The sequence below is a fragment of the Ochotona princeps genome, chromosome 9 (assembly GCF_030435755.1).
Source record: "Ochotona princeps isolate mOchPri1 chromosome 9, mOchPri1.hap1, whole genome shotgun sequence".
In the NCBI taxonomy this organism is placed as follows: Eukaryota; Metazoa; Chordata; class Mammalia; order Lagomorpha; family Ochotonidae; genus Ochotona; species Ochotona princeps.
The window spans coordinates 68,123,238-68,144,797 of NC_080840.1; the positions used below are offsets into that span (position 1 = coordinate 68,123,238).

The following is a 21,560-nucleotide window of genomic DNA, read 5'->3' on the forward strand; positions in this document are numbered from 1 at the left end:
GTGGGTGGTTTTTACATTGTACAACACAATGTATACTGAATGGCAATTTGGAGTCACAGTTGTGCGTTTCATCTGTCTTGGAAATTTTCAGCTACTTTTCCCATGGTTGGTCAGTAGAGCTGTTTCCTGTTGCAAACTACTCCTTGTTGCTCTGTCAGAACTGTGTGTAGTGTGTAACATCCTTGGTTGTGGTAGACCAGGTTTCCTAATAGTTTTGGCTAACAAGCTGTGAAAGGTTGAAGACTTGTACATGCCATGCATGAGATAGGCAATCGTGAGTGGGTGGAATTCACGTATCGGGAGCACTGAAGGTACTGGTACTTGGTAGCCTCTTTAGGAAGACTCCAAATTGGAAGCTGGAAAATTGCTGGAATAACCTAAAAAATGACAACGCATGGCTTTTTAGACTCCCAGTATGTATATTAGGCATTGTGTCCAAACTGAAATGTCTGTGTAGATTCTCAACACCAATAAAATCTCAACTGTGAACCAAAAAACAAAGCAAAAAAAGAGCACTGACGTGGCTGAGTGTTGAGTAGACTGACTGTGTTTTGATAGGTGCCTGCCATGTATTATCTCTTTTAAGCCTCACAGGAATGCTGTGATGAAGGAGTATTCTCTTGGGTGAGGGACCCAAGACCAAAAAAAACTTCAGGCAAATGGCCACCCACATACTTCTGAAATGTGAAAACCAAACAAGCTTGCATTTGTTAAGAATACAAGCAAAAAACATCAAGGTATTGAAAATTAAATCTGATCCCATGAAAAGATATCATAAAGTTTAATTGGTTTTCCTATATTTAAGACACCATGACCGTGTTTAAAAATTAATTAAGAATTAGTTCGAGAATACTTAATAATTTGCTTGAGAAACAGAGAAAGGAAAAAAAAAAAAAAGACATAGAGAGGGCTCCCATCCAAAGGTTCACTCCACAAATGGCCACAACAGCTGCTGTGAGAACAGGCTGAATCCAGGAGTCAGGAATTCACTCCAGGTCCCCACTGGGAGTGGTAGGATCCCATTACCTGCTGCGTCCCAAGAAAACTGGAATCAGGAGAAGAGCTGAGACTTGTAACCGGGCACCCTGGATCTGATGTGACAACTTACCCAGCATCTCAGCTTGTAGGCCAAAAGCCCACCTCCCTATTACTTACTGTATTTTAAGTGAATTTGTATTTAGAAGAAACTACTTTGAATTTATGCACCCTAAGGACCAAATCTTACTGTAGAGGTCTCACACTCTCAAAGTGCCGCACTCAGACACAGACAGTAAGCTGCAGGGAGGGACAGCTATCATACAAAACCTCAGGCTGCTGTCCTACAGACTGGCCAGGAATAGCAGCCAAAATCTAAGCTTTGGTCAACGTGACCCACCTGTTGCTGGTGACACATTCAGGAGTCGGCGTATCATTTTCCCATTGCATATGATGAGACAAGCCTTAGAGGTGGGGGGGAAATAAGTTATTTACAAGAGTGACATAGGTAAATTGGAATTAAAAAAAATTTAGCCTTTTTTATGTTTCTATCTCAGAATTCATCCCAAGAAAATAAAATGTAGTACAAAAATAGATGTCTGTATGATATGGGTAGTATTTAAGAAAACTAAGGAGTTGCTGTGAATACTAATGTGTACTTTATTCTCAGAGGTGAATAGGTAGACTTCCTACTGGTTCTTCTTTTTTAATATGATACAACAGAAACCCTGAATAGTTTCAGTGAGCAGGAGGTTCAAGTTATCTAATAAAACATTAAATTTTCAGCAAAATATGTTCAACTAATAGCACCTTAGGACTTTTATATTTATGATTTAAAAAAAAAGATTTTTAAAAGTTTTATTGGAAAGACAGATTTGCAGAGAGAAGGAGAAACAGCAAGATCTTCCCCCCACCGCCCGCTGGTTTACTCCCCAAATGGCCACTATGGCTGGAACTAAGCTGATCTGAAAGCAGGAGCCAGGAGTGTCTTCCGGACCTCCCATGCAGGTGCAGGGTTCTAAGGCTTCGGACCATCCTCCACGACTTTCCCAGGCCACAGGCAGGGAGTGGGATGGGAAGCGGGGTCACTGGAACAGGCACTGGCACCCATGTGGGATCCCAGCAGTCACAAGCAGAGGATTTAGCCACCGAGCCATCACGCTGCCCCTCTCTTTTTTTCCTTACAAAGCACCTAGTCTCATGCATTTTGTTAGAACAAGATGAAATTGCACTTTAAATTTATTTATTTATTTATTTATTTATTTATTTATTTTATGACACAAAGCTGGATGGGAAGTAGAGCAGCCGAGACCTGAACTGGCACCCATATGGAATCCTGGAGGTTACAAGGTGAGGATTTAACCCCTGAACCTTCTTGCCAGGCCTTACATTTATTATTATTGCTGAAATATTTATTTGTTATTTTTTTATTGGAAAGTCAGATTTACAGAGAGGAGAGACAGAGACAAAGATGATCTTCTATAACTTGGTTCACTCCTCAAGTGGCAACCATGGCTGGAGCCAAGCTGATTTGCAGCCAGGAGCCAGGAGCTGTGTCTAGGTCCCCTAGGTGGATGCAGGGTCCCAAACCTTTGGGTCATTCTGTGTTACTTTTCCAGGCCACAACCAGGGAGCTGGATGGAAGTGGAACACCTGGGACATGAACCAGTGACTATATGGGATTCTGGATTTAGCCACTGAACCATTGTGCTGGGGCCCACATTTATGATTCTTAGTTGAAACTTCCATATGATTTCAAAAACTTCATTTATTCACATTTTCTTTCTTGCTTTTTCTCTTCTATGTCTCAATCCCAATACATACTCTCATTTTAGGGAGGAAAATCCTACAAATTGCCCAATGTGTACTGAGAGAAAGTACACATTGGGAAAGAGAACTTCTCTATTTTTTGGTAGATTATTTACAGTCTAATCTTTGCTAACTTTTTTTTCCTCCCTGGCATTACTTTTACAGTTGGGACCAAACAGCTCTGTTTTTTCAAGCAAAGTCCAAAAATTTCAAAATCTTGGACACAATGTCTTTGTTTTTCTGACAAAAAATTTAGAAGTTTACGCAGAAAGATGCTGAGCTAAGTTATTATTCAGATGATGAACTTGCAACTGAAGTTTTTGAAAAATATATTTGCAAATTCAATCTTTCCAAAATCTGATTGTTGTCCAAGACTGCATATCAAAGTTGTATTGATGTTATAATTTTTATTTACTTCTTATTAAAAAATACAATGATGATTGGGGACTGGCACAATAAATCAATTGGCCAGTCTTCTACTTGCAGTGCTATTGTCCCATGTGGATGTCGGTTCTTGTCCTGGCTACTCCACTTCCCATTCAGCTCCCTGCTTGTGGCTTGGGAAAGCAGTGGAGGATGGCCCAAGTTCTTGGGGTACTGCACCTGCATGGGAGACCTGTAAGAGGTTCCTGGCTTCCAGTTGGCTCCTGGCTCTGGCTGAAGTGGATATTTGGAGAGTGAGCCAGCAGATGGAAGAAGTTACAGTGATAGACTGGCATTTTGGGTAGCATGTACATGGCTGCTTGGGACATTTCTCTCTCAGAATGCCTGCTATGATGCGTATAGCTACTTGTCTTCCCAACCAGCTTCTGGCAAAGGCAGACTCTCAGAAGCAATAGTAAAGGATCAAGTGTTTGGGTGCCTGCCACTCATGTGAAAGACTCAGGCTTATTTCTAGGTCCCTGACTTCTGCCTGGCACTGGCCTTGCTGTTTCAAGCATTTGGGGGAATGGTCCAATGAATGGAATATTTCTTTGTGTCTTCCCACCTTCCAAGTCAGATGAAAAGAAAGAAAAAAATACAATTATAACCATTATTATTATCTTCTTGCTTTAAAAAGACCTTTCTTTCTTCTTTCTTTCTTTCTTTCTTTCTTTCTTTCTTTCTTTCTTTCTTTCTTTCTTTCTTTCTCTCTCTCTCTCTGTCTGTCTTTCTGTCTGTCTGTCAGACTTACTGAGAGATGCAGAGAGATATTCCATCTACTGGTTTACTTCCCAAATGACCCAAATGGCCAGAGCTGAGCCAGTCTGAAGCTGGGAGCCTGGAGCTTCTTCAAAATCACCCAAGTAGGTTCAGGGCACACAAATTAGAACATCTTGTGCTGCTTTCCCTGGCACATTAGCAAGGAGCTGGATGGGAAGTGGAATAGCTAGGACAGGAACTGCCATCCATACGGGATGCAGGCAGAGCAGGAGGAGACTTAATTCACCATGCCATGCCACTGGCCCTACCAATTCTCATTTTCAAGGCCAAGCATCTAACGCTGTTAAACTCTTCTCTTTCATTAAATTCTACATGCTGTAGAATAATTTGGAATGCAGTGCCATTGTGCACTTCATTTATAAATAGTATATTTCAGAACTGCCCTTCTGTGGGCCTGTCAAACCCAGCAGTTAAGTTGCCTTCTGGGATGTCCACCCCCACCCCCATGGGAGTCCTGGGGTTCAAGCCTCAGTTGTCATCCTGATTTTAGTTTCCTGCTAATATACGCCCCAGAAGGGCAAGTGATGGTTCAACTAGTGAGACTCCTGGCACAACTTGGTTTGTCTTCCTCGGTCCTGGCTTTGGCCTTCATCTGGAGAGTGGAGAGGCAGGAGGGAGACCCATCTTTGTCACTTCACTTTCTAAATAAATGAAGGAAAATAAATCACTATTATGCATAGATAGTAATTATATCTATGCAAGATTTCTCCTGATGTAAATTCTATTAAATACTTTTTCTGTACTCAACATGGAGTTTCTTTATCAAATGTCTAACCATGCACCTCAGAGAAACAGTGATTGTAACAACTAAGTGGATTGAAACAAGACCATGGTTTACACAAATAACTGCACAATGGAAAAGCAAATATAGATTCCTCCATTAACAAACCAAAGCAACACCCTCTCCCAGGAAGGTAGGAAACCGGCCCAGTCTGCCCACGTCTGTGGACTTCATGGTCAAACAGTGAGCTGTCTGCACTCTGAGTCTGATTGCATTTGTTCTGCTGTGTTTGCTTGAATTTTCCAAACTGCCTTGGTTCCTAATGCCACATGGCTATTGTGTGGATCAAATAATCCCTGGTCACAAAAATACTCTGGGGACTGACTCCCTGGCGTCCAGGTTATGAGTGCAGTCAGTCATGCCACATGCCTTCAGGATGAGCTATCTTTGCCATGATGAGAGATTTCCTTTTCAACTTTTGTAATCCGCAGACACAAAATGCATCAATAAGTGAGCAAGTAAGGAAAGATGCACTGAAATCTTTTTCAAGATACTATCCGAATCATTCCTTAATGTCTTAAAAAAAAAAACCTTGCTAACTTAAAACAGAAGAAATTCTACAGCGTATTCTTGGAAAATAAGTATCCTCTACACTGCCCTTTTCCCTGCGATTCCAAACCACACATTTAAAGATGCTTTTTCATGTACATATTGCCGCTGACAGTTTCATGTGGTTCATTGCATTCTTTAAGCGCCCTGTCCTCCCGCCTTGTTTTTCTTCCCACCTCTCACGTCTTGCACAATGAGATCATAAGTGAGATTTATCCACAGCTGCTTTGCGCTGGGGTCCCTCCAAGATTTAAGGGTCCTCTGCATTTTTCATAGGAAATACTAGATATGGCTGAATCAGTCTGTCTCCAATACAAGAACCCAGGCTCCTGGGGCACGCATCCTGCCCTGGTGGTCCTGCTCGCCCCAGCGAACCGTTAGGTGGGGAAAGACACCCACCAGGTCCCTGCCTGGTGCAAGTCCAGGCACGGAGCAAGCCCCTGAAGGATAATGGGCTTAAAGATCTTGCACTCCTGGCCTCTTTGTAGGTTTTTACTCTTAGGGTTTTAAGAGCAACCTGCAAGGAGGGTCAAACTTGGGCAAACAAATGCGCGCCTTCCAAACTCCGTAAACAGATCGCGGCGGAAGAATCAACTGGCAGAAATGTCCAGAGAGCGCAGCCAGCCCGGCCGCCACCGGGGTAGTCAGCTGTTGAGGGAGGCTGCAGGTGTCCCCTCTAGGCACAGCTCTGGTTGGAAGCGGTGGTGTCTCTCCCTTAGTCACTGCCCCAAGCACATCACGGAGGAAGGACCCGGTGAAAATCGCCTGCATTTCTGCACTAGACTGCATTTCTGCACTACCGCCGGTTAGAAAGCTATGCAGCTCTCGGAGGGGGAGACCGACGGGCTGGGAGCCAGGTTTCCAGGGAGGGGAGCGGAGAGCACGGGTGCGGGCCCGGGGGCCGCCTCCATCCTGCTTGCTCCAACAGCTGTCCAGCTTTTGGAATTCGTTGGCATCCCCCATATCACCACGGTCCAGTTTAACCCCCTGCCCCACCCTCGCTGACCTAATAAGGCCATGCAGGGTGCAGGAGACCCGTATAAAAGGCGCGGGCTCGCGACGAGTCTGCACGACGCCGTGGGAGAGCTCACAGGGGCAGTCCGCCGCCGGCAGAGATCATGTCCAAGGACTGGGGCTACGCCAACCACAACGGTGAGTGCAGGCAGGGCTGCAGCACAGGAGCCGCTGCCCAGGTTCAGAAGCCAGTAGCACCAGACAGTGCCCTGGGAACCTTAGTGCAGGATTCTAGTGAGAACTATCAAGTCCTGAGCTCTTCCCAGGAGCGGAGGGCTGCTGGGTAACTCCTTTCTTCCTCCCCTTCATATGGCCTTGTAGCTGACTGAGATGTCCCACCACTGAGGTCCAGGTCTGAGTGTCTCTGAAACTGTTGATACCATGCAAGCACTTAACCTCTCTGAGCCTGGTGCTGGTGTTGATTCTCTGTTCTACCTACGCCTCTGCATTATCATCCGTAGGAAAAGGAATATGAGGGTACTCTGAAACCCCCAAAGTGATGCCCAATATACAGTCAGTGTTACATTATTCCACGTGTTTGATACAAGATGATATTGGCAAAACCGTGATCAAGTGCATTTCAGAAAATAAGCCTTTGAAGCTGTGTTCTTGAGTAAGAAGAGGTGAAATACAGTCTCTAGGATCATCGTTCACAAAATTGCCCGCAGGTGTTAAATGATTTTATTGCCTAATCTGAAGCCTAAGATGTTCTTGTACTCAAGGTTTAATTTTCTGCGTATTTTAATGGTGTAGTCAATTAGAAAGGCCTTGGTTCTGTTACCAAAAAAAGAAGCAAACAGTAAAACTCCTGAACTATATTTCCTAGGTCCAGATCACTGGCATGAATTTTTCCCCAATGCAAAAGGAGACAACCAGTCACCCATTGAGCTGCATACCAAGGACGTCAGGCACGACCCCACCTTGCTGCCATGGTCAGCATCTTATGATCCAGGCTCTGCCAAGACCATCCTGAACAATGGGAAGACCTGCCGAGTTGTATTTGATGATACTTATGATAGATCAAGTAAGTAACACACTTAGCTGAGGACACATGAATGCTTTCAGGGTCTGTGCTGCCAAAATGTCCCATGATACGAATAGCAGAATTGGTGGGAAGAGAGAGCACCTCATCGCTGAACACTGGGGTGTCCTTTGACTTTGTTTTTGCTTGTAAAGAATTGTATTTATGTTTTGAAAAGGAGCTCCCCAACTCCGATCACTCTGTAGTTGCAAAATGGCATAAGGTCCAGTTAAGAGCTGGCAATGAAGCCCTGAAATGGAGCTTGAGGGGGCAGTGAAATCAATGAATCCCAATCAGCATTCTTCAGATGCTGAGGTCCCTCTTCTACTCCTTGACCATGACCCCAGCTCCCAAGTTTTCAGAGACTGCATTCTACAAAGCAAGGATTATAACAAGGAAACAAAATAGGCATTTTCTTTCTCTCTGGTAGCTGGAAGTGGGCCAGTTCAGGGGAGAGAATAGGGCCATTTTATTTGCAAAGACAGCTTACCTTCTTGCTTCAGTAGGGTTCATCTGCTGGAGGGATTGGGTCCATGTTTTTGAAGTACCTGACAATTTCTTCTTGATGGCTGTATGTGTGTACATGTGAGTATGAAACTGGAAAAAGCATGGTGAAAAATAGCTTCACCTATCCAAGTGAGCAAATCACAAAGGAAAAGATAGTAAATCAGAAATGCTTTATTATGCTGCAATGAAATAATAATCTTCCTTTAATACTTTGCTGTTTGATGTATAATAACTAAATTTTTTATAACCACATTTCTAATAAATTTAAAACTATTCTTATTGATCTATATAAATGAATATTCTCAGTGATGTAATAAACAGTAAGAGTCACAACTCCTACTTACCAGGATGTTTTAAGCAATACCATAAAAAGTTACTTGTATTAGTTACTTCATGCTGCTATTTTTTGCTTTTGCCCCCTCATTTTAAGTCAAGTTACAGTTTGAGGTAGCAATAGTGATGTTAAGCATATCTCTTAGGTTGAACTGTATGAAAACAGCATTTTTGTTAGCAGATTGACAATTTCATGTGGCTCATTCTAACAAATTGGACTCATGTATGGATAGTAACTATTTTGAATAGTCAGACAAGACAAATGTTGGTGAGTCAAACAACTTCATTCCTACATGATCAAGGTCATGCAAGCCTAACATTATTTTTTCAGGTCTACACTGTGGTTTCCCTCTGCTATGTAGCATGATTCAATCCTTTCTAAAGTAGTTACTGCCTCAATTCTATTTTGATCTAGCTTGTTTGGCAAAATCTTACTTTTTGAGTTTTAGCATAGTTTCCAGTCTTCTCTGGAAAATCTCTGAACCTTTGAGTCATTTCTCAGGTTGAGACCAAACTTAAATGACCCACTGAATATTTATACCAGCCCAGATTGATACCACTGAGAATTTTCTAGTTTAACAGTCTGTATTGATTGATTCCTTAGAAATTGCTAAGTATTCTGATTAATCTAATTGAAAGAGCACAGTCTAATTTAGACATGAATGAAAGCTCTTACAATCTTAACAAAAAGTGTAATAGAATATAGGATATGAGAGGTTGACCCTGTAGTATAAGGTGCTGGTTCAAGTCTCAATTACTCCACTTCCGATCCAGCTCTCTTAGACCTGGGAAAGAGCAGAAAAGGTCCCAGGCACTTGGGACCCTGCAACTACATGGGTGATCCACAAGAAGCTCTTGGTTCCTGGCTTCTGATTGGCCCACCTGAGGTCATTGTGGCCATTTGGGGAATAAACCAGTAGATGGAAAATTTCCCTCTCTCCTGTCTTTCCCTCTCTTTCTGTCACTCTGACCTCCTAAAAAAAGAAAGAGGCAAAGAGAAAAAGGACGAAAAGAAGGAAGGAAGGAAGAAGGAAAGGAGAGAGGGAGGGAGCAAGAAGAAGACACGAGGAAGGAGTTCACATTTGCCTAGCGATCACTCTGTGCACTGTGAGAGCTCTAGTGGAGTGCTTAATCTCATTTCATCTTCACAGCAGCTCTGAAGTTTGGTATTATTATCACTACCTTAGAGATGCAAAAATGGGTTCAGAGAAGTTAAGCAACTTGATTGAGATCACATGACTGCTAACCATGTTTGGAACCTTAATTTGACTAGCTTTCAGCTGTTTTGTTCTTTCCTCTGCTCCACAGTATTGAGCTGATTTTTGGTATATGTGTCATTTTTACCAATCTATTATTTTTATTTTCATAAGTTTTAATTTCAAAAATAATAAAATTATTAAACAAAACAAGAAATAAAGGTGAGTAGGAGTTCAATTTAGTGGATAGGTGCTCAAATTTCCTCTCAGATGCTCAAATATCACTTTGGGGTTCCTGCATGTGATTCCTGAACCTAGCTCCTGACTTAGGTTCCTGCTAGCGCAAACTCCAAGAGGCAATAGTGATAGCCCAAGTAATTGGGTTTCTGCCGTAATACACAGGAAGCCTGGATTGTGTTTCCAGGTCCCAATTTGGCCCCTGGGCAGCTCCGGCCTTTGTAAGCATTAGTGGGGTGAATCAGCTGATGGGAACCTCCTGTCAGTCTCTGATTTGTCTATCCTTGCATTTCTTCCTCACTGCTAAAATACAGAAAAAGAAAATGACTTTTTGCCCCAGCTTCATTTCTGGGGAGTCCAGTGTATGTTCGTGTCCGCTCTCATGACTGCCCCCCTTTGGTCCATCACGTTACTGTTAAGAACACTTGTTTAAAGCAGGGTTCCCTGAAAGAGGCATGAGCTCACCGCTGACCAGGCTTTTCTGAATCACAGTGCTGAGAGGTGGTCCTCTTTCTGGGCCCTACCGCCTTCGCCAGTTCCATCTCCACTGGGGCTCCTCGGATGATCATGGCTCCGAGCACACTGTGGATGGAGTGAAGTACGCAGCTGAGGTAGGAAGAACTATGGTAATGAACTCTGAGACTCACAAAAGGAAAAATAAAATGTTGTTGGTTTAAACTTTGTGAACATTTCTGTATTGAAGCTCTCCAGCATTCTAGTCTAGATGGTTAAAAGGACACAGATAATACCACATATGAAGACTTTCAAGATTATCACCAGAAATTGAATAACTGTAGCACATAGCAAAAAAAAAAAAGTCTAATGTCTTAAATGGAACCAGTATAATAAGGACAACTAACATATATTAACTCATTTGGCCATCTTAGCAACTCTGAGGTAGATTATAGATAAGAAAACTTTAGACACAGGGAGAGCTACACAGCAAATTGTCACAACTGATGAGTGCTAGCTAAGCTTTGTGCTGGTGCATGCAGACCAAACCCAAGGTTCATCATCTGTCCCAGAGCTCCAGGCTGCCTCTTCATAAGGATAAAGTGACTTGGAAATAGCTTTCAATAGCTGTGATTTCATGTTCTCATCTCTTAATAAATGGTGTGCATCTTCAGAGATATGTATCTAATTGTATGTAAACATAATTCTCTGTCTCACTTAACTCATTAAAGAAAAGCATCCTTTGTAGTTCCAGTCAACCCACAAAGGGGTAAGATAAGCCTTCCAGACATCCTTTGTATACAGTTATGTTTGTATGGGCTGACTGTTGCTCCTGGAGGTGAGGATCAATTCATTTTTCCTGCCTCACTTTCTGCTAAGGGAAGGCTGTGGTCAACAGAGGCTGTGAAAAGGCACGTGTGGACACTATCCTAAGATGAAACATTAGGTGGCTTAATTGTTGGTTACACTCAACTCTAGGTAACTAAGTTGTTTCTATGTGATCGTTACATTCCTCAAAACCAAACTGAAGAGTCAGTGGTAGGATAAATCCATTATTGAGAATGCCTCCTAGGTATCTTTCTTCTTAAACAGGAAATGATTAATGTATTTCTTTCTAAAGTTGGCAAGGTTTTCTGCTTGATATTTGTATATGAAATTGTCTCGCACTTTTGACTTTGAATAAAATATTTTTAACTGCTGAAAATTATATTCTCTTGCCATTCTTTGTAACTCAGTATGGGAAACTTGATTAACTTAGCCGATGTTCATGTTCTAAATTAAGACAAGGTTGCCGCTGGGTTCCAGAGCACAGGATAAAAGGAGGGAGATAGAGGCTTACACGCTTATTTGAACCACTAACAATGTCACCAAAATATTGCATGTTAGTGTTGTAATGTTGCCATTTTCTGTCAGTGTTGGGCAATTTCAGTCAGCATAATTATTGTGTTTACTGTAGATTCTCTTATACATACCTGTGTTTTGTGGTCGTAGCTTCATTTGGTTCACTGGAATCCAAAGTATAACACTTACGGAGAAGCTCTGAGGCAGCCTGATGGAATCGCTGTCGTTGGTGTTTTTCTGAAGGTGAGGTAAAAGCGGGCTCTCTTATTTCTTTCAAAAGTTCGTTCCTGTGTAGTGCTCCTGATAGGGTAATTTTCGTTCCCTTCTTTTGCTTATGATAGGGCTTGGATCTTTTTCTCTTTAATGTCTTTTTTTTATTACTTATGCAACTAATCTAACTAGTTCTGCTACAATCATCTCAAAATGTTTTTGCTTCCTCTGAAATTATCCGTTTTGTAATTCTCTAGTACCCCTAAGCACATCTAAATTTTCTGGCAATGTGTGTGTGTGTGTGTGTGTGTGTGTGTGTGTGTGTGTGTGTGTGGCAGGGATGGAGAATGGAGAAGCTGGGGCACAGCTTGGCGGAGCTCAGTATGGTGGTGCTGAGGACTAGGGAGGCATGTGCTGTTTCTCACCTCTCACTTCTGCATTGTAATTGCACTGGAAACAAGAAAGCCAGTGTTGGGAACCTCAGTGGTGCCAAGTCCCTGGCTAGACATCCCCTTGGCTTGAAGTGGCCACACCCACATGATCCCAGGCTAAGATAGCACATGGAATGTGTGTGTTGTTGAGCCAGCTCTGGTTTAAGGAGGACTTAGCGTCATTAACACAAGAGTTTGGTGGTAACCTAATCTAGATTTTAAGCCAGAGGTGAAAATCTGGCTTCTTTGTGTTTGAATGACCTAATTTGTTCTGTGCTCTGAATTCATTGGGTTGTTTCCAGTGCTCCACCACAACACAATGAGAGCTGAAGTGGGTCTGAGAGGAAAGTTAATGAGTTTATTTTTGTATCCATAGGGTTCATCCTAGCTATAATTCTTTTTAAAAGTGGAGTGGCTTTATGGAGAAGGCCAAGGATCTAGTACTGGCTCAACATGTTATTTTGTGGTTTTTGTGCTCAGAGGTCTGGAGTCCAAGTTTAGATCAGAAAAACACAGACTCTAAAATCTTCGGATCATGGGGGGAAAAAAACTTCTGTTTTTGCTTAGTATAAGATATTCAGGCAGATTCATAAACACTAATTACAGAGAGATCAATATCAATTTTAGGATAGCTATAAATTATAGAGAAAGACAAAATATGAGGCTTGGACTTCTGTTTTCTATTTTCTTACAGATAGGACGTGAGAAGGGGCCATTTCAGATTTTCCTTGATGCATTAGACAAAATTAAGACAAAGGTAAGAAGAAATGATTGTTCTCCCAATGCGTAAAATACTGAAAGTCCATTCTTTTTTGCATGTTTCAAATATATGTTATTTCACCTAAAATCTGTTTCTAAGTTTAATCAATATTGTATATAAATATATGTATATAGTAAGGATTACAGTTTCAGTGGAAATTACAAATACAAAGGTTTATTTAATTGTCCTAGTCTCTCTACCAAATAATTCCTTTCTCAACAAGTGGATGGAAATCAAAGATGCTTACTGGCTACTTCTTCCCCTCAAACACACACACACACACACACCACATGCAAACACACACACAATCACAGAAGTAGCATGGTGAGCTAGGCTTTTGAATCCTGGTGTTGCTCTTCCTGGGGAGCACTAACACACCTTAAAATCTTAAAAGTAGACTCATCGAAGTAACAGACATTTTGGGAACTGTCCTAAGCAACTGCCATTAAGTTTCACCAAAGGGAAAAAACCAACATTTCAAGTACAACAAAAATGTAATGTTGGATTTTTTTTTGTCCTTGAGAATAAGACATTAATTTATATGTAATAATACTGTTAATTTTTAGGTGCAGAGTAAGTTTCTCCTTCTTCCTGAGAAATGAAAAAATTGCAATCTACACACAACTAACAAGGAATAAAATACTACAGTGATTGTGCCAAAAAAGTCAGACCAGCTTAGTCTCTTTACTACTGATTTCTGAAAGACCTGATAAATATTTTCAATCTTTCTATGACACAATGAAAATGATGAGACATTTGGTGAGTGTGGCTGTGTCAGCTCATCACACTGGCACCCTGCTTTCTCCCAGGGCAAGGAAGCACCCTTCACACACTTTGACCCCTCCTGCCTGTTCCCTGCTTGTCGGGACTACTGGACCTACCGTGGCTCCTTCACCACGCCGCCCTGCGAGGAGTGCATCGTGTGGCTACTGTTGAAGGAGCCCGTCACTGTGAGCTCAGACCAGGTGAGCATGTAACACCCGGCACCAAGAGCACTGGCTGAGAGAAGATGGAGATGCTATGTGGAAAACAGCAGCTCAGAGGTCCATTACCAAAGGGCTCCACAACCAGACCTTCGTGATTTGCTCTGTTAATTATTGCCTTCCAGGAATAATCACAAATGCAAATCATTTAGAGGTGCTTGTGAAAGAGAATGGACTCTAAGAGGTCTGCTCTCTAAGCACTTGAGGCGTTAGACTGTTAAGAGTGAAACTTTTGCATTTGAATGTCCCCTAACATTGAGTTCTGATGTGAAGAAGAAATGGTAAGTAGAAGCCTTAAAGGAGAATGGTTTGAATGGAAGGGATTTAACACAGGAATGTTCTGCATGCTATTTCACCAGTTTTATAGACAGATAAGTTGTAACTGAGAAGGTGAATCCTAGCTCTGATGTGCCTGCTGAAGATAATCCCTGGCCTCTTTTCTCAGATCTCCCTTAGTGTCTTAGCAACTTTTAGTAAAGAGACTTTCAACAAAAACCATTGAGGAAAATGTAAGTGACAGAAACATGGAGAAAAACAGATAAAAGTGAGTCAAGAGCATAGGAACTCATAGACTAGAACATGATAGCAGTTTGCCAATATGCCTCTCTTGCTCAAGGTGCTGGTTTCCACACCCCTGACAACTGTGCATCCAGTATATGTGATACATTTATTAAAAGGTCAGATCTAATGATCTTGTTCATTGGTGTAAATATTCTGAATGAGGCATGAGTTTTTCCTAAAGAGAAATATTAAAAGCCCATCTATATAGAAACATAATGGTATTTGAGAAAAGTTCCCATTTTTTAAAGTTAAAATGTAGATGACTCTAATTTTTTTCTACTTTTAAAATTAATAACTGCATATTTATAGAATGAAGAACTACTAAACTCTTTTTAACATTTCTAAAATTTAATTCTTTGATTTATTTGCAAGGCAGAGGTAGATCTAGAGTCAGAGTGATGGTTCACTCACCCAGCACCTTCAACTGTTGGGGCTGGGTCAGGCTTAAGCAAGAGAACAGGAACTTGGTGTTTGTGAGGGGCAGAAACCCAGCCCATGGAGCTAGCACTGATACCTCCTAGCATGTGCATTAGCAGTAACCTGGAATGAGATGTGGCGCCGGGAACTTGAACTCCAGCATAGGATGTCACAGCTCCAAGAAACATCTTAACGTTACCTTATGCACCAACCCCAGATTATTCTCCATTGCCCTGAAATGTTAATATTGTCATGCCTTCCAACAACAGGTGTAGATTTCAGGGCCAATGCTGTGGTACAGTGAGTTATTCCACAGTTTGAATCACTGATATCCCATATGAGCCATTATTTCAAGTCCTGGTTGCTCCATATTTGATCTACCTTCCTGCTAATGTACTTGGGAAAGCAGTGGAGTTAGCCCAAGTGCTTGGAACCCTATACCCACATAGGAGACCTGGAAGCTCTTGGATCCTGGCTTTGGTCTAGTCTTAATCATTGTGGTCATTTGGGAAGTGAATCAGCTGATCGAAGATTCTCTCTCTCTCTCTCTGACTCTGTAATTCAACCTTTCAAAAAAAAAAAGTGAAGCAATATTTTTTAACTGTAGATTTTACACTGACCCCTGAATTGAAGCAACTGCTGAAGAAATCAGCAGCAAAAGATTTTCACCAGCAAGTGCAATAACACTGTATAAAATGTAAATATATACATAGCATAAATGTAAATATATATAATAACGCTGTATAAAATGGAGCAAAGTGCTTTTACAAGTAAATATATACATTTATAAGTGTGCCTATCTATACATTTTATATATATATGAAACTTAGGCACTGGTAGCCAAATAGTTGTCAACTGAACACGGATACAGGTTTTGTGGTTTGGTTGCCTTGCTGAGGAAGCTAGGAGTTTCCAACACAGCTGCATCCTGTGCCCACGTGGTATGAATGTCTTGCTGATGGTCTGTGCCTGCCCCCTGCAGATTGCCAAGCTGCGGACCCTCCTCTCCAGTGCTGAGAACGAACCCCCAGTGCCCCTCGTGAGGAACTGGCGTCCCCCACAGCCCATCAAAGGCAGGGTAGTGCGAGCCTCTTTCAAGTGAGGCCTCTGGAGCTTGCCCTCTTCAGGATGGGAACCCTGCTATCGGCGAGCGTGGTGCCTTGTCTCCTGGTGCTTCCTCGTCCAAGTCTTTCATTTCTCTCCCTGTGCAAGGAATGTGGAAAATGTAATCACCAAGAAGCCAAAGTTACTTTTGAGAAGCTCAGATGTGAAACCACAGATTTCACCTTTGACCTTTGTAATAGTCACCTTTCCTATGAAAGTACCATTTCTAGTAAAGTTTTGAAGAAGAAACAACTGGGAGTGTATATGTGCGTGTGTGTGTGTGTGTGTGTACATATACATACATACAAATATATAAAGGTTATTGGGCATCATTTTTTGATTATCTTAACTTTTGCAAATGTTCAGTTTTCCTATTTTCATGTTATAACATATTCATTCTCAAGCAATAATGAGTAATTCTATATTAGATAGGAGTAGATTTGTATGAAGATTTTATAGCAAGTTACCATAGATGAGAAATTAAAAATGACTGTGGATACCACACACAATGGACCTTGTGTTATTTAAGAAGGAAATCATACCTATTGAAAATTTAGCTATTAAAGTTACCTAGTTTTGATTTTCAAGAAAGAAAAATAACAATAATTTTATAAATCTTGGTCCTGAATTTTAATTTCTTCTTCATAAAGTTGGTTGACTCTGTCAGTAATTTTCTTTCCCTGAAGGAGGGCCATCTGTTTTTTAAATGTTACCACTTTTGTCTTTGCATGCCTATAAAAGTTTAAAAAACCTGGCTGTGAGATCTTTTCAATTCAAGGCTGGGATTATCGTTTCCTAAAACATGGAGTGAATGATGACACTTAAAGGAAAGCAGTTGTTTTGATCTAAAACCCAATAAAGACATGGATGCAATAAGTTGGGTGATGTGCTTCCTAATGAAAAAGCATTGTAACTGCAAAGATGAGGTACAACTAAGAACAGGTTTTGCATGTTAATTTTGATAAGAGTGGCAATAAGAGGCTCAGGCTCTAGGGTTAAATGCTACACTTTTTTAAGAAGGGACTCTGACAATTAGTGAATGCTGGCTGATGGACTTGCAGGGCAAGAACAAGTGTGTGAGATCATGAATCTCAGAGTATGAAACAGTTTTCAGAGACCTCTGAGTTGGCTTAGGTTTTGAGGTTTAACGTACTATCATGGACGCCAATTTGGGATACAAAATCTTGTAAGATGGTAAGCTTTTATATCCTTCTATGCATAAGATGACATTGGCCTAACACTGTGAAAGTCCATTTATTCTGTGTTTAGACCTTTAAGACATTGAATGTCTGTTGATGTTGTTTAATTTGGCAGTCAGTAGCTTTGGTATTCCTGTCATCCCTTCATTGGTCAACATGGTAACGTAGTTCAGAAAATGGTAGCAATAGTTTACGATATCAAAGGAATGAAAATGGTGCTGGGTGTGGAGAGTCCTGAGGTACTGGAAGTTGACTCATGTGATAGAGTCCTGGGAGGCTACAGTTATTTAATAGATTACCACTTGGGTGAAGTAAAACCAGGTTGGTCAGTGCGAAGTGGATGTGTTAATTAAATCCCTTGAAATTAGGAGGCATGGAGCTTTGATCATTAGTGGTAATATACCAGCTGATTCTCTCAGGGTACTTAGTAGCTCAGAGTGCTATGAAATATATTAAGGGTTCACTCTTCGTGGCTGATGAACGTATGATCCAATGCCAGCTGCACATAGGCCTGCCACCATAGCTGGACAAAGCTGGAACTCTTGAGGGAAAACATCCAATCAGAAAAGGCTGTCCACTCCAGGAAAGGATGGAAATGGATCTTTCATTCTGTCGCTCACCCTATTAGCTATCACTGAATCTGGCAGCTAACAAGCAGTCAATCCATATATGATACACAATGTCATCAATGTAGGTGAGTCCAGGAAACATGCTCATCTTGAACAACACATTTCATAGCTGATCTTATTTTAAGTTTTGCTCATCTTAACAAAGTCAATAGCATCTCAGAACTATGGAAGCCATTTAAGTAAGACTCTCAGAAACATGCTCTACTTCAGGGACCCTAGAATGACATGGCGTGGCTGCCCCCACTCCTGGGTGCGGATGTGCGTGGGTTGCTGGGAGCTGCCCTCTTCCCTTCTCTCTCCACTCTCCCCAGTGACAGAAAGAAGAAAGGAGGTTGGAGATAGTTGTCTCATCTACTTTCTCCCATTGCTTGACCCTCTCCACCTTAGTTGGTGGTTCACAAGGGCATGCATGTAAACTAGGTAAACATACTACGTAAACATCATCTATGTAAACTCTCAACTATGTAAACATCATCGAAACCAAAATGGAATTATTAAAAAAATGTGCAAAGTATACAGCTCTTGGGGAAATTATTTCGTTAGCTTCATACAGGAACTTTCCAGAACATGTTTTCCCTCTGGAGCTCAGAATGATACCTAAACTTAAAACTTCCTCCCAACTTCTTGTCCCCAAAGTGCTGCTTTACAATACATGTCTACTTAAAGTGTGCTCATGTTCCACTTCAGTGGTGAGGGTTATTTTGCTGATCAGGCACAGGCAAACACAGCGTAGAAGGGGACTTGGCAATGTGCTGCTGTGGTGGGCGGGTTTCAGCATCAGCCGGGCTGCAGAGAATACCTGCTGCAGTTACCACGCAACTTCAAGACAGGGAGGAAATCAACCTGAACCAAATGCTTCCTAGTATCCAGTTGACTGTATCTCTACAAGCCTAAGCATGAATATCAGCACAAACTTACTGAACATGTAATATTAACAGGTTTCTGGGGTGCCTTCCTCTACCTTTTTAATGAAAAGACAGAAAATATACTTAGGAAAAGGCAACTAATTATCCAAAGACATTGACCCAAAATTCTTTAAAATGCACCATAGACGTGAATGGGAAACATTACACAGAATTCCAGTTCTCAGTGTCTAACTGTAATAATTGTTATGATTAAGTGAATGCAGATTTGAAATTAGCTATAAATCAGTTTGGACACATATGAAAAGTGAACATGTCAGTCAATAAGCATTGGTACAAATAAAATTAATGTAAGTAAATATTCAGTCACAAACCACATCATAGGATACACACATAAAACTGAATAGATTGTAATGTCTCTCTCCTAATTCCCTCTAATTTGTGATTAAAGAAAACTCTGGGCCTGAGTCAAACATATTACTTCCACAGAGGAAGAGTGAGAAGAGATAAAGAGAATTGCAACTGTGAATATCAGATTTTTGTCATCTCAGACCTAATCTTTATAAATTTAAAGATTTTTTAAAATTAGCTTTAACGTAGTAACTTAAATACAAATGACAAGGCAGAATTATGTTTGCGTGTTGTTTTCATTTAAATCACTAGATGGCAGCAAAATAATTTAAAATTTCATCTAAATCACTAGGTGGCAGCAAAATAGTGAAAATAGGTCCTGCTATTTTTATTTGTTAATGGCAGAGCAATGAGATTTTTAAAAAGAATTTTGAATTGAAATGATGGTTTTCAATGTTTTGGGATCCTACACCCATGTGGGAGACCTGGAGGAGGTTCCTGACTCCTGGCTCTGGATCGGCACAGCACTGTCCATTGCGGTCACTTGGGGAGTGAATCATTGGACAGAAGATCTTTCTCTCTGTCTCTCCTCCTCTGTATATATGACTTTGCTTTTTTTTTTTTAAATAAAGATTTATTTATTTTTTTATTACAAAGTCAGATATACAGAGAGGAGGAGAAACAGAGAGGAAGATCTTCCATCCGATGATTCACTCCCGAAGTGAGCCGCAACGGCCGGTGCGCACCGATCCGGGAACCTGGAACCTCCTCCAGGTCTCCCATGTGGGTGCAGGGTCCCAATGCATTGGGCCGTCCTCGACTGCTTTCCCAGGCCACAAGCAGGGAGCTGGATGGGAAGTGGAGCTGCCGGGATTAGAACCGGCGCCCACATGGGATCCTGGGCGTTCAAGGCGAGGACTTTAGCCGCTAGGCCATGCCACCGAGCCCTGTATATATGACTTTGTAATAAAAATAAATAATAAAATCTTTATGTAAAAAAGATGGCTTAAGTATTTATGATTAACCATTAATATTTTTCTTCAAAAGAAAAGATGACATGTATTTTGACTAATTATTTTGGAAATCTTATTATTAGTCAAAAATCAAGTCTAAAAAGGAGAGTAGTTACTAAATTCTTCAAACATAAGTGAGAAACAAGTGTTTCAAAGTAGTTTTTAGTTCCAGGAGTAGGATCAAGCCCACGGCACCTGCTGGACCAAGGTCTTCAACTCCTCTTCTGCAAACAGGGTTGATGACAGCAGTTGCCTGGATGAATTAGAATGGTCGTTCTGACATTAACTATCAATTGGTTAATCGATAGTTATTGATTATATTTTATAATCTGATTTTACTGGCATCAAATTTTAATTGTTTAATACCTAAAATCATGTTTCTTAATGTCTTTCTATATGTAATCTGCATCTTGGTAATTCTGGTAATATTAAGAGTCTCTATCGGGGCCCGGCGCAATAGCATAGTGGTTAAAGACCTTGCCTTGCACGCCCAGGATCCCATATGGGTGTCAAGTCTAATCCTGGCAGCCCCACTTCCCATCCAGCTCCCTGCTTGTGACCTGGGAAAACAGTCGAGGACGGCCCAGAGCCTTGGGACCCTGCACCCGCGTGAGAGACCCAGAAGAGCTTCTGGCTCCTGGCCTCGGATTGGCACAGCTCCAGCTGTTGCGGCTGCTTGGGGAGTGAACTATCGGATGGAAGATCTTTCTCTCTGTCTCTTCTCCTCTCTGTATATCCACCTTTCCAATAAAAATAAATAAATCTTGAAAAAAAAAGTCATTATCATGGGCTCCTTTCTGTTTGCTACTGTGGGAAATGGTATGTTAAAATCAACAACTTTTATCCCACTGGAAAACAAAGCTGTGTTCACATCACACACGGGCACTCTGCTAGAAGAGGCTGCTTGGAAGAGGACCAGAGGATGTGCTTTAGCAACTCTGCACTTCACCCAGGGAGGGTGTAATTATCAAATACCCCCAATGAGAGAATTACAGCATCCCTCTGTTCAATAATGCCTTCACTCACTCAGGACAGTCTCAGTATGAAGTGGAAAAATCCATCTTACAGTAAGGATGGAAAACCTACTGCCATGAAATTGATTTTGAATGTGCCTGGGCATGTCACAAAATCAGAGTCCTGGATGAGCAAGTAACACCAGGGAATAAAGTTTATATTGTGGGAGCTGATTTACCTCCAGGTAAACAAAAGGAGATAAAACAATTTAGGTGCATGCTCCAGGATCAAAGAATTGACTAATGAAGTACTGTGGAAGCAAAGGTGTTTGGTAGGTGCAGGAATCCAACCACCTGATTGGGTAGAAAATCACAGAGAATCAGCAGGAGTGAGAGCCTAACTAGCTGCGTGGCCACAGGGGACCGAGTGCATTGCAGCAGCATAAAACCCAGTGATTTAAAAGCTAATTTTAGCCAGGTGAGAAACAGCTTTGTACAGTAAACAGGGAGTCAGGCTCTCTCTTGTATTTAAAATCATTTCTAGGGAGAAGAGCAGAGAGCCTCAGGGAACATATTCTGGCCATTAAATGTGCATGGTCTCTGCTCCAACATGGCCATACATTTTTCTAATTCTTATTTAACTGACTTGAAAATTTAGATGAATCCA

At 41.4% G+C, this 21,560-nt stretch overlaps 1 protein-coding gene across 1 annotated transcript; it reads left to right on the forward strand.

Annotated features, from left to right (window-relative positions):
• The first annotated feature begins 6,393 nt into the window (after window positions 1-6,393).
• CA3 (carbonic anhydrase 3) lies at window positions 6,394-16,710 on the forward strand. Its single transcript, XM_004588092.3, has 7 exons — window positions 6,394-6,469; window positions 7,158-7,355; window positions 10,118-10,236; window positions 11,570-11,662; window positions 12,755-12,817; window positions 13,630-13,785; window positions 15,764-16,710. Exons 1-7 carry the CDS (start codon window positions 6,436-6,438, stop codon window positions 15,881-15,883), a joined length of 783 nt encoding a protein of 260 aa, XP_004588149.1. The 5' UTR covers window positions 6,394-6,435; the 3' UTR covers window positions 15,884-16,710.
• Window positions 16,711-21,560: the final 4,850 nt, after the last annotated feature.